General features: G+C 42.0%; 2 protein-coding genes across 2 annotated transcripts; one reads left to right on the forward strand and one right to left on the reverse strand.

The window, feature by feature from the left end:
• The first annotated feature begins 243 nt into the window (after window positions 1–243).
• On the forward strand, window positions 244–2,941 carry LOC134966986 (chemerin-like receptor 1). The gene is made up of 2 exons (XM_063943990.1): window positions 244–382; window positions 1,805–2,941. The coding sequence occupies exon 2, from the start codon at window positions 1,821–1,823 to the stop codon at window positions 2,799–2,801; it is 981 nt and encodes a 326-aa protein (XP_063800060.1). The 5' UTR covers window positions 244–382; window positions 1,805–1,820; the 3' UTR covers window positions 2,802–2,941.
• A 13,675-nt stretch (window positions 2,942–16,616) lies between these two features.
• LOC134966987 (C3a anaphylatoxin chemotactic receptor-like) lies at window positions 16,617–18,235 on the reverse strand. The gene has a single exon (XM_063943991.1). The coding sequence runs from the start codon at window positions 18,163–18,165 to the stop codon at window positions 17,251–17,253; it is 915 nt and encodes a 304-aa protein (XP_063800061.1). The 5' UTR covers window positions 18,166–18,235; the 3' UTR covers window positions 16,617–17,250.
• Between the last annotated feature and the right edge of the window lie 1,071 nt (window positions 18,236–19,306).

A 19,306-nucleotide genomic window follows, 5' to 3' on the forward strand; every position in this document is an offset into this window, starting at 1 on the left:
CCCCGCTGGTCCCCCGCTCTGAAGGGAAACAGACGCTACGCGTCTAGTTTCCCTTCGTGGAGGGGACGCGCTGATGTCATCGCGCACCGCACAGCATTGTGGCATAGACGCTAGGGGTCATAATTCACCTCTGGTGTCTATGCTGATCGAGGAGAGGAGCGGCGCCGGTGGCTGTCTGCAGCGGTCTGGATCAGGAATGGGGACAGTAAGTATACTTTTTTTTTTTATTCCAGCGGAGCTACAGGGGGCACAAATGGGGGCATTACTGACCACGCCCCGTGTGAAGCCACACCCCTATCGTTTTGCCCGGGGCGCAACCACAGCCAGAACCGGCCCTGTACAAGATGAACATAAAATGAACACTCATCTGACCATGGAAAAGGTACAGGCACATTATCAGTCCCATCTTTGTGTGAAGGGTACATGTGGATCAGTGGCAAACGCAGGATTTGCATGGGGTTTTTTCCAGAACTGGGCGGAGCCAATCACGGGGGTGGGGACTGAGGTGACCCAGTATATGCTGGCTCTGTAAAACTAGTGTGTCTGTGTGTGTGTGTGTGTGTGTGTATATATATATATATATATATATATATACACATACATACACATAAATACACACACACATACATATACACGGGTGGTCTTCAGTATGCCGGCGGTCGGGCTCCCGGCGACCAGTATACCAGCGCCGGGAGCCAGACCGCCATCATACCGACACTTATTCTCCCTCGTGGGGGTCGCCACACTGTTGGTAAGCCGGCGGCCGGCCTCCCGGCGCCGGTATGCTGGTCGCCGGGAGGCCGGCCGCCGGGAGATCGTAGTGAACCCATATACACATATACATAGCATATTAAACATATATATATATATATATACACACACACACATACAGTACACATATATATACACATGTATATATATATATATATATATATATCATATGTGTGTGTGTGTTTATATGTATGTATGTATATACATGTGTATATGTACTATAATTAAAATAAAGTAAACTTTTATTGCACTTGCAAGTGCCACCAGGAAGACAGCAGGCTGCAGAGGACGCTAGACAGTCATTAATAATACTCATGCAGATAAAAAAAATCTTTTTTTTTTTTTTTTTTAGTGGAGGGGGGTTTCTGGGTACTCGGAAACCCCCCCTGGGTGCGCCACTGTGGATGAATACCTTTTATATGTCATCTTGAAAAATCATATTTAATGAACTAGGAGGCGCCTTTTTGCCACTTTTTTTAGCACAGGAATCTTGCCGATGGAATCTTGTTGGGCAGCCACTGGACAATACAGGGAGTGCATATACAGAGAAAATGTCATACAAAGCACCTTGCACCATTGCTGAGTGGATCACTAAAGTTAAATGCCTTTATCATTAATTGTTTATATATACAGTATATACATATATATATATACACACACACACACACACACACACAATTATTGGACTAAGCATATACAGGTCACCTCAGTCTGTCTTTGCACTCAGGTTTGCCCTCCTCTCTGGCCACCCTACCCCTACTCTACTGTTTCCCGCACCTCCTCTCCCCAGTCGATCAGCCATAGCTCCATTTATATGGCTCTATCCCCACTTTCCCCCGTCGCTCCATCCTGCCCCCCCCATTGCTTCTCTTAAATATTTGAAAATAGTTGAATGATATGTACTGTATGTTGTTGTCATGTGATTATTATTGTATTGCTGAGATTTAAAATGTAAATGTTTTGTTTTTCAAAATTATACAAATTAATTTTTCTTATTTTTTTGTTTTCTTTTTTTTTATTTGATGCTGTGTAGCAGAACATTTGAAAACATGGAAGACACTTCAGTTGAATTTAGCTTCACAAATAATGAAACAGATTACAGCCCCTGGAATGGATATATAGAATATAATCCAAATATAAAGATTTTATTTGTCACTTTATTTATTTGTTATATTGTAACCTTCATCCTGGGAACTATCGGGAATGGATTGGTAATCTGGATTACTGGATTCAAGATGAAGAAGACAGTTACTACTATATGGTTTCTTAACCTGGCTGTAGCTGACTTTGCTTTGAGTGTTTCCATACCTCTGCTACTGTACATTGCTAACATCATAGTAAAGGATCTCAATAAACTAATAATATGCAAGGCCACGACTTTACTGTTCTTCAATATGTCAGTCAGCACCTCTTTCCTAATGATTATCAGTATTGACCGATGCACATCAGTCATGTTTCCTGTGTGGTCACAAAACCACAGAACTCTCAAATTATCTTCAGTGATCTCAGCAGTTGTCTGGACATTCTGCTTTATACTCAATTCCCCATATCTTGCTTTCATGGACACTGTCTATGACCCAATTGACAATAGCTCATACTGCGTTCCCATGTATGGTGAAGATGATTATACATCACATATGACGGCTATTGCTATGGAAATTTCCAGACTTGTACTGATGTTCATAATCCCATTTTCTATAATAATAATTTGTTACAGCCTTGTCACATTTAAACTTAGAAGAAGTAGAAGTGTTTCTGGGTCACGTCGACCTTTTAAAGTCATTATTACCATTGTCATTTGTTTCTTCTGCTTTTGGTTCCCATTACATTTATTGTCCTTCTTAGTGATCATGAATGCTGACATCAGTGGAAGTATATGGTTTGCCCTGAATATCATTGCTTATTTCTTATGTTTCTTTAACAGCTGTGTAAATCCCATAATTTACGTATTTGTCGGAAGGGATTTCAGAAAGATTTTATTTAAGTCCATCCCATTTCTTCTAGAGAGCACATTCAGAGAGAGGTATTAAGTGGATACAGAGCATTGATATGATCAGATTTAATTGTTAACTGAAATGAAAACAAAACATTATTTCCGGGCAGATGTACTAAGCCTTGAAAAGTGATAAAGGGGAGAATGATAAAGTGACAACCAATCAGCTCCTGTCATTTTTCAAACACAGCCTGTAACATGGCAATTAGGAGCTGATGGGCTGGTACGTTATCACTCTCCACTTTCACACTTTTCAAGGCTTAGGAGGTCATTCCGACCTGATTGCATGCTAGCTATTTTTTGCAGAGCTGCGATCAGGTCAAAACTCAGCAAATCTGCGCATGTGTATGCACCGCAGGCGCGTCATACTGGTATAAAGTGGATCGTTGCTGGGCGATGGATTTAACAAGGAATCTATTCGCACAGCCGATTGCAAGAAGATTGACAGGAAGAAGGCGTTCGAGGGTGTCAAATGACCGTTTTCATGGAGTGGTTGCAAAAACGCAGGCGTGTCCAAGCGTTTACAGGGCGGGTGTCTGATGTCAATTCCAGGACCGGACAGGCTGAAGTGATCGCAGCGGCTGAGTATGTTAAGTCCTCCTCAGAAACTGCACAAAACTTTTTTGTAACGCTCGGCTGCACAAACGTTCGCACACTTGCAAAGCAAAAATACACTCCCCCATAGGCGGTGACTATCTGATCGCAGATCAGTTCAGGCCGTTTCATTCCTGGTTTGACGTCACATACACGCTCAGCGTCCGGCCAACCATTCCCCCGTTTCTCCAGACACTCCCGCGTTTTTGCCTGACACACCTGCGTTTTTCCGCACACTCCCAGAAAATGGCCAGTTTCCGCCCAGAAACTCCCACTTACTGTCAATCACACTCCGATCACTTCAACGATGAAAAATCTTTGTTCGCCCGGGAGTAAATCTACTAAGTTTTGAGCAAAAATACTTAGCGCATGCGCACTGCATACCATGCGCATGCGCATTTTAGCCTTAATCGCTCCGTAGCGAAAATCGTCAACGAGCGAACAAATCGGAATGACCCCCAATGTTTGGTAAAGTAGGGTATTAATTAAATTTAACGTGAAATAAATAATTCCTTCAATAAAAAACATAAGAAAAACAATGTCAGAGTGTACAAAACAGTTATTCATTAAATTATAGTAGACTGTAATAGCATTTAAATAATCAAGCAATGAAGTCATTGTGATTCAAAATATTATTATACTGTCTAGTAGATTGTGTGCTGTGTTATATAATTTCCAACAATTTTCCTACAGGAAATTTGTGGGTGTAATTATATATTACTTTAAAAAAAATCACCAAATTAGATAAGTAAGTGTTTATGCTTTCTACAGAAATCTAGATATTATTGTAGGAATTATGGATGATAGAATAATGAAATATACAATGATATGTAAGTACTGCATTACATCAGCTATTCTTCTTGCTTGTATCCTATAGTTTTTATACAGAGCATTTTATCTACAGGTGACTTGCTAGTATTATTCTAATATATGTTACTAAACCATACTGAAGTGATACAGTTAGAAAGTTATGATTGCAAGTAATTACATTAAGTGTTTGTATTGTATACAGTATATGCACATTGCAGTTATTAAAGTAAAATATATGTATAATTTTGACATTACTTAAATAATTAAGCTTAACAATAAAAACATTGATTTTCATTACTGGAATTCTTGTATTTGTTATATTTTTACAAAGATTGTATAAATTGCATGTGGAGTAGATTTTATCCCGGGCAGCAGTCCGGATCTCTAGAGTATTTTGACTGTGACTTTGTAGACAAGATACAGCTGCTGTTGGAGCTTGTTTCTCTTTTCTAACAGAGTTTTATAATTATAGGCAATTAATAATAAGTAAAGAGGCATAATGAAGGTCAATGGCGCCAAGGGCAAATTTAAAAATGGTGCTCCTTGAAAACGTGTCTTGTGTATTGGTCCCCCTTGTATTCCAGGATAGCAGCCTCCTTGTCTGTTTTTTCCTAATAGTGACCCCCACTTGTCTGTATTTTCCTTATGGTGTATATTGTGTATATAGTGTATATTGCTGTATATTCCCTGTAGTGACCCCCATGTCTCCAAATTCCCTTTAGTAACTCCCCTTGTCTGCATATTCCCTTTAGTGACCTCCCATGTTGTAAATTCCTTGAATATTCCCTATTGTCAACCCCTTGTCTGCATATTCCCTGTAGTCAGGCCCGAACTGCCCATCTCACACTTCTAGCATATGCCAGCCCAGAAGGGCTGATGGTTTGGCCCTGTCCCACAGAGAGATGGGAAGGCCGTGTGCAGCCCAGATTCCGGCTCTCTGGTTTGGCCACCCGCCTGCCTGAAGCAGGGGGGTGTCCAAACAATTGCCAGGGCCAAATAGTAGTTCCAGTCTGTCCCTGCCTGTAGTGAACCCCTTGTCTGCATATTCCCTGTAGTGAACCTTCTTTCCGCATATTCCCTGTAGTGACCCCCTTATCTGCATATTCCCTGTAGTGACACCCCTATCTGCATATTCCCTGTAGTGACCCCCTTGTCTGCATATTCACTGTAGTGACCCCCCTTGTCTCTATATTTACTATAGTGACCCCCATTTTCTGCATATTCCCTGTAGTGACCCCCTTGTCTGCATATTCACTGTAGTGACCCCCCTTGTCTCTATATTTACTATAGTGACCCCCATTTTCTGCATATTCCTTGTAGTGACCACCCTTGCCTGCATATATTCTGTAGTGACCCCTTTATCTGCATATTTCCCGTAGTGGCCCTCATCTGTATATTCCCTGTAGTGACCCCCCATCTGCATATTCCTTGTAGTGATTGCCCTTGTCTGCATATTCCCTGTAGTGACCCCCTGTCTGCATATTCCCTATAGTTACCCCTCTGTCTGCATATTCCCTGTAGTAACCCCCCCTTGTCTGCATATTACCTGTAGTGCCCCCTCTGTCTGCTAATTCCCTGTACTAACCCCCCTGTCTACATATTCCCTGTTGTGACCCCCACACTGCATACTGTATTCCCTGTAGTGACCCCTCTGTCTGGATATTCCCTGTAGTGCCCCCCCCCCACTGCATATTCCCTTTAGTAACCTCCCATGTTGTAAATTTCCTGTAGTGACCCCTTGTCTGAATATTCCCTGTAGTCATGCCCGGACTGCCCATCTCGCACTTCTGGCATATGCCAGAAGGGCCGATGGTCTGGTTTGGCCCCTTAGAGAGATGGGAAGGCCGTGCACAGCTCAGATTCCGGCTCTCTGGTTTGGCCACCTGCCTGCCCGAAGCAGGAGGGTGGCCAAACAATTGCCAGGGCCGAATAGTAGCTTCAGTCTGTCCCTGCCTGTAGTGAACCCCTTGTCTGCATATTCCCTGTAGTGACCACTCTTTTTGCATATTCCCTGTAGTGACCCCCTTATCTGCATATTCCCTGTAGTGACCACCCTTGTCTGCATATTCACTGTAGTGACCCCCCATGTTTCTATATTTCCTGTAGTGACCCCAATTTTCTGAATATTCCTTGTAGTGACCCCCCTTGCCTGCATATATTCTGTAGTGACTAGTGATGTGCACCGGAAATTATTTGGGTTTTGTGTTTTGGTTTTGGATTCGGTTCCGCGGCTGTGTTTTGGATTCGGACGCGTTTTGGCAAAACCTCCCTGAAAATTTTTTGTCGGATTCGGGTGTGTTTTGGATTCGGGTATTTTTTACAAAAAACCCTCAAAAACAGCTTAAATCATAGAATTGGGGGGTCATTTTGATCCCATAGTATTATTAACCTCAATAACCATAATTTCCACTCATTTCCAGTCTATTCTGAACACCTCACATCTCACAATATTATTTTTAGTCCTAAAATTTGCACCGAGGTCGCTGGATGGCTAAGCTAAGCGACCCAAGAGGCTGACACAAACACCTGGCCCATCTAGGAGTGGCACTGCAGTGTCAGACAGGATGGCAGATTTAAAAAATAGTCTCCAAAAAGCACATGATGCAAAGAAAAAAAGAGGTGCACCAAGTTTGCTGGATGGCTAAACTAAGCGACCCAAGTGGCCGACACAAACACCTGGCCCATCTAGGAGTGGCACTGCAGTGTCAGACAGGATGGCACTTCAAAAAATAGTCCCCAAACAGCATATGATGCAAAGATAAATTAAAGAAAAAAGAGGTTCAAGATGGAATTGTCCTTGGGCCCTCCCACCCACCCTTATGTTGTATAAACAGGATATGCACACTTTAACAAACCCATCATTTCAGCGACAGGGTCTGCCACACGACTGTGACTGAAATGACTGGTTGGTTTGGGCAGGTTCAGGAGTGTTTGCTGGTGCTCGAGTCTTCGGCACGCGGAGGCTGAATGCCGAAAGTGGCCCGCAATTCCTCGGTCCACCGACAGCATCTCTTGCACGCCCCTGTAATTTTAAAAAAAATTCTGCACCACCAAATTCAATGTATGTGCAAAACATGGGACGTACAATATTGGCGGCAGTGTCCGATGTCACAACTCCCCAGGAGAGTCCAATTGGGGTAAGCCATTCTGTGATGATGTTCCTCAGTTTCCATAAGAGGTTGCCAGCTGTGTGCCTCTTATGGAAAGCGGTGATACAAAGCGTAGCCTGCCTAGGAACGAGTTGGCATTTGCGAGATGCTGCTACTGGTGCCGCCGCTGCTGTTCTTGCTGCGGGAGGCAATACATCTACCCATTGGGCTGTCACAGTCATATAGTCCTGAGTCTGCCCTACTCCACTTGTCCACATGTCTGTGGTTAAGTGGACATTGGGTACAACTACATATTTTAGGACACTGGTGACTCTTTTTCTGAGGTCTGTGTACATTCTTGGTATCACCTGCCTAGAGATGTGGAACCTAGATGGTATTTGGTACCGGAGACACACTAACTCAATAAATTGTCTAATTCCCTGTGAATTAACGGTGGATACCGGACACACGTTGAACACCACCCAGGCTGCCAAGGCCTGAGTTATCCGCTTTGCAACAGGATAAATGCTGTGATATTTCATCTTCCTCGCAAAGGACTGTTGGACAGTCAATTGCTTACTGGAAGTAGTACAAGAGGTCTTCAGACTTCCCCTCTGGGATGACGATCGACTCCCAGCAGCAACAACAGCAGCGCCAACAGCAGTAGGCATTACACTCAAGGATGCATCGGAAGAATCCCAGTTAGGAGAGGACTCGTCAGACTTGCCAGTGACATGGCTTGCAGGACTATTGGCTTTCCTGTCTAAGGAGGAAATTGACACTGAGGGAGTTGGTGGTGTGGTTTGCAGGAGCTTTTCTGTTAAAATAATTCCACACCGAAGAGGTTATTTTTTTTTGTCATTTGATCAGGCATGTCAATGGCCATATTCATCCCACAGACAACAGGTGTCTCCCTGGTTGCCTGACTTAAACAAACCACCTCACCATCAGAATCCTTCTTGTCAATTTCCTCCTCAGCGCCAGCAACACCCATATCCTCATCCTGGTGTACTTCAACAATGACATCTTCAACTTGACTATCAGGAACTGGACTGCGGGTGCTCCTTCCAGCACTTGCAGGGGGCGTGCAAATGGTGGAAGACGCACACCTCTTCCCGTCCAGTGTTGGGAATGTCAGGCATCGCAACCTACACAATTGGACTCTCCTTGGGGATTTGTGATTTAGAAGAACGCACAGTTCTTTGCTGTGCTTTTGCCAGCTTAAGTCTTTTCATTTTTCTAGTGGGAGGATTAGTGCTTCCATCCTCGTGTGAAGCTGAACCACTAGCCATGAACATAGGCCAGGCCTTCAGCCGTTCCTATCCACTCCGTGTCGTAAATGGCACATTGGCAAGTTTACGCTTCTCCTCAGACGCTTTTAATTTAGATTTTTGAATCATTTTACAGAACTTTAGTTTTTTGGATTTTACATGATCTCTACTATGACATTGGGCATCGGCCTTGGCAGACGACGTTGATGGCATTTCATCATCTCGGCCATGACTAGTGGCAGCAGCTTCAGCACGAGGTGAAAGTGGATCTTGATCTTTCCCTATTTCACCCTCCACATTTTTGTTCTCCATCTTTTAATGTGTTGAATTATATGCCAATAATATATCAATAGCAATGGCCTACTGTACCGTACTGCTATATATATATATATATATATGTATATATATACTGGTGGTCAGCAAAATCCTGCACTGTCCTCCTACTATATACTGCGCACAACTACAATGCAGCACAGATATGGATGGATAGCATACTTGACGACACAGAGGTAGAGCAGTGGACTACTGTACCGTACTGCTATATATATACTGGTGGTCAGCAAAATTCTGCACTGTCCTCCTACTATATACTGCGCACAACTAAAATGCAGCACAGGTATGGATGGATAGTATACCTGATGACACAGAGGTAGAGCAGTGGTCTACTGTACCGTACTGCTATATATATACTTGTGGTCAGCAAAATTCTGCACTGCCCTCCTACTATATACTGCGCACAACTAAAATGCAGCACAGGTATGGATGGATAGCATACTTGATGACACAGAGGTAGAGCAGTGGACTACTGTACCGTACTGCTATATATATACTGGTGGTCAGCAAAATTCTGCACTGTCCTCCTACTATATACTGCGCACAACTAAAATGCAGCACAGGTATGGATGGATAGTATACTTGACGACACAGAGGTAGAGCAGTGGACTACTGTACTGTACTGCTATATATACACTGGTGGTCAGCAAAATTCTGCACTGTCCTCCTACTATGTACTGTGCACAACTAAAATGCAGCACAGGTATGGATGGATAGTATACTTGACGACACAGAGGTAGAGCAGTGGTCTACTGTACCGTACTGCTATATATATACTGGTGGTCAGCAAAATTCTGCACTGTCCTCCTACTATATACTGCGCACAACTAAAATGCAGCACAGGTATGGATGGATAGTATACTTGACGACACAGAGGTAGAGCACTGGACTACTGTACCGTACTGCTATATATATACTGGTGGTCACAGCAAAATTCTGCACTGTCCTCTTAATATGCAGCACAGATATGGAGCGTTTTTCAGGTTATGCAGCACAGATATGGAGTGTTTTTCAGGCAGAGAACGCAGATATTTTAAGCACACTGAGCACAGATATTTGCAGCACACTGAGCACAGATATTTGCAGCACACTAAGCACAGATATTTGCAGCACACTGAACACAGAAACTGAGAGAATGCCAACTACGTCCTCTCACTATCATCTCCAATGCACAAGTGAAAAATGGCGGCGACGTGCGGCTCTTTATATAGAATACGAATCTAGCGAAAATCCGACAGCGGGATGATGCTGTTCGGGCGCGCTCGGGTTAACCGAGCAAGGCGGGAAGATCTGAGTCAGCCTCGGAACCGTGTAAAATGGGTGAAGTTTTTTGGGGGGGGGGTTCGGATCCCGAGGAACCGAACCCGCTCATCACTAGTAGTGACCCCCTTATCTGCATATTCCTTGTATTGACCCCCCATCTGCATATTCCCTGTAGTGACCCCTCTATCTGTAAATTCCCTGTAATAACCCCCCTGTCTACATATACCCTGTAGTGACCCCCACACTGCATATTCCCTGTAGTGACCCCTCTTTCTGCATATTCCCTGTAGTGACCCCTCTGTCTGCATATTCCCTGTAGTGACCCCTCCACTGCATATTGCCTGTTATGACCCTTCTGTTTGCATATTCCCTGTAGTGACCCCTTTATCTGTATGTTGCCTATAGTTTGCTCCCTTGTTTGCATCTTCCATATAGTGACCACCTTGTCTGTATTACAGCGTGTTTGCTTTATAGTGTGACTTGCACCCTCACCCTCCAATCCCATTCTACTGCATATTCCTGTTTGCTTTTTAAAGTCCTCATCACCTCCCACCCAGTATGTAATTAGTAATTACCATAAGCCTCCTCCTCCTGTATGCTCCTTTCAGGGCTCCCCTTTCCCTATCCAGATCCCGTTAGTACTCCTCTGCTCCTTTACAGTAGTCTCCTTAACAAACAAGAAGAGCCTCCTTCCTTCCTTCCTTCCATCCTTCCTCAGCCTCGGGGTCCTCTCTAACAGGTAGCATGACTGCTGATGCCGGGGGTGAGTCATGAGTGCAGTTGCTACAAGGACAGTCTGGGCACATGACAGCTCTGCTGCTGAATACCAGGCCCAGAGAAGACAATGACTGTACTCTTCCTTGTAAGGTAGCTATGCACCGGTCAATGGCATGGGCCCTCTAGGCTGGCCCCCAGGGAACATGCCCTGATTTCCTTACCTTTGTTGCACCACTGATAAAGTATATTAGTCACATTTAAAGATTGACCTACAGTATAATAACCCCAAATGTAGAATGCAGTGACAGTTAACAGGGGATGCTTGAATGCCAGTTATAGGCTAATTGGTGTATTTAGTAAATCAAATCAAAGCTTTGCTCCACCTGGAAAGAGTCATTGTAGACCCTGCCTCATTTTCTCTAATAACAATGCAGCAGCCTTCAAAGGTTTTCAGCGGGATCTGTGCACAAACACTATTTAATAAAATCCGAGAACCGAAGCTTCTCTCTACAACATAACACCAGGTTGACGTTACTGTATGTGTTCCTCAGAGGAGATAAGAAAGAAGAGACTGTTATATTAATCTTTGCTCCCATACTATATGTTGTGTGCCGTACCCCTTTGGACATGAGGTACATATGTGCATGTCATCTTTCATAGCTGCAAAAGACAGCACTGGACTCCTTTATCTCTTCACCAGAACAGACTTTTACCATTTGATCTGTCCCAGCGTCTGCCAAAAAATAAAATAAAAAAACATACAGGGATAAAAGGAAAGCAAAAAAGTGGCAATATTGTTATGCAGCTCTTCACTTTCCTTTTAACTACTTAACTGGCATGTTCAGATCACATATGACCGCGCCGCACCACTCTGTCCTCCAGTTTTTTATGGGGAGATTCATTCTTCCGATGTGCACATTATAATATTAAAATATTTAAAAAAGACTTTTTAAACTATATTAAATAAAATAAAAATATCTATATTTATAGCAACGGTTTTGAAGGGAAAAATAGTCAGTTAAGTGGTTAAATATTGCCATAAGTCACATAGCGGCATCAGAGCTAATAAAGAAAAATAAATAAAACATTCCTCTATTAGGCACATTCTCACAGCAGTAGTAAGGTGCTCAGAACTTAGCATGTTGGCCACAGTCACAAGTCTGTAATGAAAGCTCAGTAAAAAAAAAAAAATGGTTCACGAACAAATGAAGTATGGCCCAAAAGGTGAAACTTTTTAAAATTCTGGTGTCTATTAGAGAATTTTTCCTGTTTTTTAATATAACTGCAGTGCCAACATTTTTTTAATTTTGGTGTATCACTTTCACCACTTTTCTAGAAGCACAAAACACGCTAATGTGCAGAGAATGCATATATGTCACATGCTGAGCTCAAGCTGTCTCATGATGATGTTTTTCTAAATTTCAGTTAAAAGATATGGGTCTGCTGATGATTCAGATTATAATCTTCTAGTAGTGGTTATACAGTGTATTGTGGGTTATGTGTCAAAAGTGTAATTACTTCCACCCAAACTTTCTCATCCCCCAGCCCCACCACCATCTTCACCACAAATGCAACACAAAGATTTCATATTTAACAATAACTGGTAACTTTCTTTTTTAAAATAATGCAAATGCCCATCAATATGAATTCAATAAAAAGGTAAGTTTCTTGCACGTAAGAAGTTGTAAATCTGTAGACATATGTAATTTGTAAGTGTAACAAAATTTAGAAAAATTGCTTCGACGTTCAATTAGAATTCCAATAATATTTATTTACCACCCTGAGATCTACCTTTTACATGTGCTTTGTCTTTGTTCAATGCAGGGAATATTTTCAATTATTACATATATTAGACCAGTGGTTCTCAAACTCTGGGGCAGATGTATTAACCTGGAGAAGGCATAAGGAAGTGATAAACAAGTGATATGTGCAAGGTTATAAAGGCAGCAGCCAATCAGATCCTAACTGTTAATTTACATATTGGAGCTGATTGGCTGGTGCCTATATCACCTTGCACATATCACTGGTTTATCACTTCCTTATGCCTTCTCCAGGTTAATACATCTGCCCCTCTGTTCTCAGGACCCCACACAGTTCATATTTTTCCAGCTCACCTGGCAGGTGCACAGGTGTACTCAGGGCAGTACGGATGGTGTAATAGTTAGCATTACTGCCTCACAGCACTGAGGTGCATGGGTTCGATTCCCACCATGGCCCTAACTGTGTGGAGTTTGTATATTCTCCCCGTACTTGCGTGGGTTTCCTCTGGGTACTCCGGTTTCCTCCCACAATCCAAAAATATACTGATAGGTTAATTGTCTCCCTACAAAATTAACCCTAGCGTGAATGTGTGTGTACATGTGGTAGGGAATATAGATTGTAAGCTCCACTGGGTCAGGGACTGATGTAAATGAGTAAAATATTCTCTGTAATGCGCTGTGGGATATGTGTGCACTATATAAATAACTGGTGATAAATAAATTATTCACTGACACATTTTATAAGATCCACAGGTGGAGCTAATTTTTTCACTTGCAATTCTGTGAGTAGACCTGGAAATTATGAACTGTTCTGAGGACCGTGGTTGAGAAGGTTGAAAATGAAATTAAAACTAAATACAAACATCTATTACCTTCACTTTTCCTGACACAGTCCAAATGAAAATATCATAAATTATGAAGTTCCCCATGCAGCTGCACCTCCACATAATATAGCAGCTGAACTAATTATTTAGGTGCAACAGATATAACAGGGCTCAATGGGTCGTGGGTGCAAATGTGATTGTGAATATTCACGCCTTGATGCAATTCATTTGCAGGAGTGTAAAAATAAAAAGAGTGCTTGATATGTGTGAATATGTGTATGCGCAAACCCTGTGAAAGAAAAGATGAATAAAAATGTTTACAGCCCTTTTTGGACTATTTAAAGATTGGGTTGCAGTTCGGCCAAAAAGATGAGGATACCTATCTAACCCTATCTAAATACTCGTCAGTCCGTTAGTTGTTAGTAAACGAGTATATTGAGGAGTATCTTACCCCTGTAATCCTTGCTTTAAACAGCGGCTCTGGCACCCGTAGCACACGGTGCTCACTCTCCACTGCTTCTGTTATGTATACGGCTGACCGCTTCTGATTAGCGGCTTAACGGCTGGTGGCTGTAATTAGCGGCTGGCTGTCACAGTCTGATTTCACAAATTCAGTGCACAGTAAGGGCTCCTTAATATGTTACCCAACGCGTTTCAGGCATAAGACCTTCATCTAGGATAACTGATGGACGTCCTCAATCCCTTTTTGTAGGATAAAACTGGCACTGTAGCTGCTGCTGCACGTATGCCTGCAATCATGTGATCTCCCTCTTCCCCCGCACAAAAAATAAAAATAAAAATCTAGGCCTGCATGGCTGGCCTGGAAACTCTTCATGTTACATTTCCAATAATTTCCAGCGGAAAATATCCCCTGAAATCACAAGAGTTTTTAGATCCAAGATCAGAAATTGGCAGGTTGACCCTGAGCTGGGACTCTATTTGACTTGGTATCCCAAAGTGACCCAAAGCCTAGAGTCAGTTTGACACAAAATCAAGAGTTCGGGTGTGTTCGGTTTTCAGCAAAACCAAACTAGCCATGTCTAGTTTGCAATCCATCTCTCTATCAGAAGCAAGTCATTTATTTGGCTGGATTTGCCAACCATTTTATGTCTCTTTTTAATACCAAAGGATAGTAAATAGGTGAGTGTATATCTCTTCCATTGTAAAAACTGTGATGGCAACATGTAGTGTGATGCTTTTACTACTTGGTGGTTGTACAGAGGTTTTACATAGGATTTACCTCAGTAAATAGGAGGACAACTAAACCACCAGGTAAACACTGCAATCCTAACGGAAATTCAAACTGACTGCTTAGTAAATATACTACAAGAGATCATACTTCACATTGAGATGTATGGGTTAAACTTTGGTGCAAAGATACTGTATGGCAAGGGAAAAGAGCAGTCATCATCATGAACTTTTTGTAGAACCACAGCTTTGTGATGGACGCATCTACAATGTATACTTGACTTGTTGATGATCAGACTATTGTTTCTCAAGAGGAAAGTGTTCAGACACATTTTGTGTATGCATTCAGCATATACAATCGGGGGCAAGGTAGAAGTTTTCACTCAAACAAATATTCACCTTTAAGTCCCTAAAATTTTCTTATCACATCCAAGTATTGAATACTTGTGGATGCATCTATAGTATAAATGACACTTAATTGTATGAATTATTTAAGAATCTATCAAGTGCCCAATACTAATTCTACATGCAAAATATTAATAATGATTGCAGTAACATGACACAGGATGGATGGCGCAGTAGGGTATAAGTGTTATGTGCCAGGTGCCAACTTAACACAGTATTTGCTGCATCTGTATGTGAACAAATAATATCAGTAACCACTTATTCCATCTGTTGGCACAGAGATGTAAGGATAGCTAAAGCCTCTATGTGCCAAGTATGGTAAGTTATGGCCAACCTGAAAGAATCAGAAACCTTTATATGAGTAACATATATAATTTTTATATTTATTATCTGTTTATTAAACACAGAAAATGATAAAATTTGGTCTGACCATGAGGACATGAAATAATGTAATTGCTTAAGTTCTTAAGAAAACATTTATTAATAACATTTACAGTATTTGGATGAAAGTTAAGTAATGTTTTATTTATATTTAGATGAAGATACTTGTGTTAGGCTCTGTGGGGCTAATTCAGTATGGATCTCTTGTGCGTCCCCAGCGCAGTTTCCTGATTACCTAGAAACCACACAGGACCAATTCTGTACATCTGCAGAGCAGGTCCTGCATGTGGCTCCAAATTTTTCCAACAGCCCCTGCCTGATTGACAGGCAGAGGCATTTGAGGGGTGAGGCAGGGATGGAGATGGCTGGCGTTTCCTGAAATGGAGGTGTGTTGTCCCATTTTCTGGGAGTGGCAAGGTCAAGGTCTGCATCTCATATGGAGATATCTTGGGCTTGCAAGTCCCCCTGTGACAGCCAGCCTGAGAAAGCTGAGGCTTACTCAGCTGGCAGTCTGCGGGAGAACATCTTGACCATCAGTCGCAATATTGAACTCAGGCTGCAACATGGTCGTAGCGCTGGGATCGCTAATGCAGCAAAGAGGTTTTTAACACCTCAACTGCATTTATATTTTTAGTGATTGCATTTGCAAAGCTTCCTGCATGCAATTTTGCAAATGCAATCCTTACTGAATTAGGCCCTATTTTCCTTATAATAGCTTAAAAAAAATGAGTTAGGCATTCCCTCTTTAAGCTTCAAAGACTTTTCTAGAATGTGTGTATTTATGTTATACTTTGCTATTGTTCTTATTTAGGGGGAGATTCACTTAGCCACAGTAATTTACCATGGCTAATTAACCCTCCCGGGCTATCCAATTATCCCCTGATGCTGGCACTCAATGGGAACCTTCTTCACCAGCCTGAGGCAAGTGGAAAAAAATCTCTGATAATATGCACCGTTTTAGCGATTACAGCTGCAAAAACACATACAGTAGGTCATGGAATGTATCCGAGATCCTATACGGGTAATTTTCTGGGCACAAAAAAAAAACAGGTAATACCCAACAGAAGCCTGTGGACTCCCTCAGAGAGGGTTCCCAGCACATTTCTGCCATTGTGCAATATAAGAAATACACAATTAATAAGACAATACAGAAACATTGGATTTGACTTTAACAAGGCTTTGTTGACATTCTCTTGTTAAGATTCTGAATGTCAACTTGTTATACCACACTCAGTACAATATCATTTGCATTTATTTGCAGTGCACAAACCATATGTAAGAGCAAAACACAGACTAAATATTCAATGTGATACATTACACCGGAATGTAGTTATATTGCCGACAGTCGGGATCCGCTGGTCAGGATACCGATGCTGGAATCCCAACCACTGACAATGCCACCAGCCAGAATCCTGGCTAACAGGGGCTATTCCCACTCGTGGGTGTCCATGACACCTATAGAGTGGGAATAGAACCTGTGGCGAGTGCAGGCGGCTTCATGGTGCTCGCACCTTACCGCTGGGATCTCGGCAAAAACATCCCAACCGCAACCCATTACTAGTTACAGTAATTGCCTGGTAATGGGCATGCACTGATCTTAGTAAATCACTTAACCATCATTACGCAATGTGTTCTCCAAAAACAAGACACTTTCCAGTTTCTCGTTCAATCTACAATACTATTATAAGACACCTGCATGTAAATAACCAGTGATGCCAGGTAGGAGCATGTAGGGCTAAACAGAGGGACAGATACTGTATGTTGTATTCCAAGAAACTCGCAACATATGTACAGAATATTTGAGAATGTTATCCATATAACATATTATGGTGCTCAGTCACAAAATATTAATTATAATGAAGATTCCAAATGTGATGTTGGAAATGTGCTGGTGACAGCGTTGTCCAAACTGTTAAGATCAGACGGCTCCTTAAAAGCATTTTCCAACACAGCTGGAATGGACTTTACAAAGCTCTTCTTGAAATCATGGGAAAAGAAGACATAGAGCAAGGGGTTGATGCAGCTGCTGAAGTAAGCCAAGCAGACGGAAACCTCTGTAATGACAACATCAGCTCTCCAGTAATTTACATCAATCGTTATTAATGGCCAGGTGTTATATGGAAACCAGCAGATGAAGAAGCATACTATGACTGCGGTGATAACTCGGAATGGTCTGTTAGACCTACTTGATTTTCTGATTGCTCTTATCTTGAAAAAAATCAGGGCATATGATATGAGGATGATGGCAAATGGGAATGCAAACATGCAGATATTCTTCGTGATAAACATTGCCCTTCTTCTCTTTCCTGAAATTTGTAAATATTTAGGAAAACACTCAGTGACATATTCAAACCCATGGTTAAACACCAGGTGAGGGATACTAGTAACTAGGCTCAGCAGCCAAACCAGTACAGCTATGATGGTGGCTAACCTGGGTGTCCTGTGTATTTTGGTCCAAATTGGGTAACAAACGGAAACACATCGATCAATGCTGATGACGGTCATGAAATAAACACTAGTTAACATGTTTATGAAGAGAATTGTTATACCAGCCTTACATAGGAAGTGATCAAAAGGAATTTTCCAATACAAAGCCCACTCAGAAATACGTAAGGGTAGAGAAACACATGTGACAAAGTCAGCAATAGCCAAGTTTAGGAACCACACGGCACTGACTGTCTTCATCTTGAAACCGGCAATCCAGATGACTAAACCATTTCCTACGATCCCCAAGATTAGAGTCACAATGTACCATATGATGGACATTGCCCTTATAATAAGTGTTAAATTGTACTGTGCAACTGATTCATCGTAGTCTTCTGAATACGTTATGTTGTCATCATCAGTGAAGCCGGAATTGAGCCAGATGTCTCCAGTAAAATTCCTAAAAACATAATTAACTAATTTACTCATTACTCGACTAAAATCATTTTTTAAAACGACATGGTGATGTAATAATTAGCTCGCTGTCTCACAGCACAGAACGCAATTCCCATCCAGGTCCTATATATGTGCAGCTTGTATGTTCTGGACAGATTTACTTGTTCTAATTGCCATGATATTGAATGGTGATGCATTTGGTATCCGGTCTTTAGGTCGACAGCACTTAGGTCAACACTCATTAGGTCGACCACTATTGGTCGACATTGCGTATAGGTCGACATGGTTGCTCAACACATGGTCAACACATGAAAATATCGACATGAGTTTTTCACATTTTTTGTTTTTCTAACTTTTTCATACTGTACGATCCACATGGACTACAATTGGGAATAGTAACCTGTGCCGAGCGCAGCAGTAGCAGAACGAGTCACCTTGCCCGATGCACGAGCCATGCGAGGGGATACGCTGCAATAATTGGGGTTCCCGGCCACTTTACGAAGAAAATGACACAAAAAGATATTTTGGCGTGGTAACGGCTGTTTCAATTCTGGAATTTACATTCACCAACTCCTCAAGCAAACTTGCAGCGTCCACGTTGGTGTGGACACTCGTGCACGCTGCACGTTTGCTTGAGGAGAATTTTGTGTTATTGTAAGTGCAACTTGTATTAAAACAGTCTTGTTTGTTTTGATTACTGCACTATCATTGCCGTTCTGTGCTTCTCCCACCATTGCTGTAAAAGGCATTTGTGAGGGAGGCACTTATTGTTTCAGATACATTATCTGTCAGATATAATGAGCTCCTACTCACATTAATGAGCTACCATGGAAAAGGAGTTGGATTGTTCTATTTGGAACGAGCTTAGTATTTTATTTACCTTGATTTTGTGATTCATGTGTGTGTTTCACTTGAAATCCCTAGCCATCACTATGGTGTAAGGTGTACATGTTTTAACAGCGACGCGCAGATTTTGAACACAATTTTTTCATTATTCTGTTCATTTTTTGGAGTGTTGGGTGAACGC

This window comes from Pseudophryne corroboree, chromosome 10 (assembly GCF_028390025.1).
Source record: "Pseudophryne corroboree isolate aPseCor3 chromosome 10, aPseCor3.hap2, whole genome shotgun sequence".
Classification (NCBI taxonomy): domain Eukaryota; kingdom Metazoa; phylum Chordata; class Amphibia; order Anura; family Myobatrachidae; genus Pseudophryne; species Pseudophryne corroboree.

Coding starts and splice junctions, on each gene's coding strand:
- LOC134966986 (XM_063943990.1), top strand. CDS start 1,821: ATGGAAGACACTTCAGTTGAATTTAGCTTCACAAATAATGAAACAGAT.
- LOC134966987 (XM_063943991.1), bottom strand. CDS start 18,165: ATGTCCATCATATGGTACATTGTGACTCTAATCTTGGGGATCGTAGGA.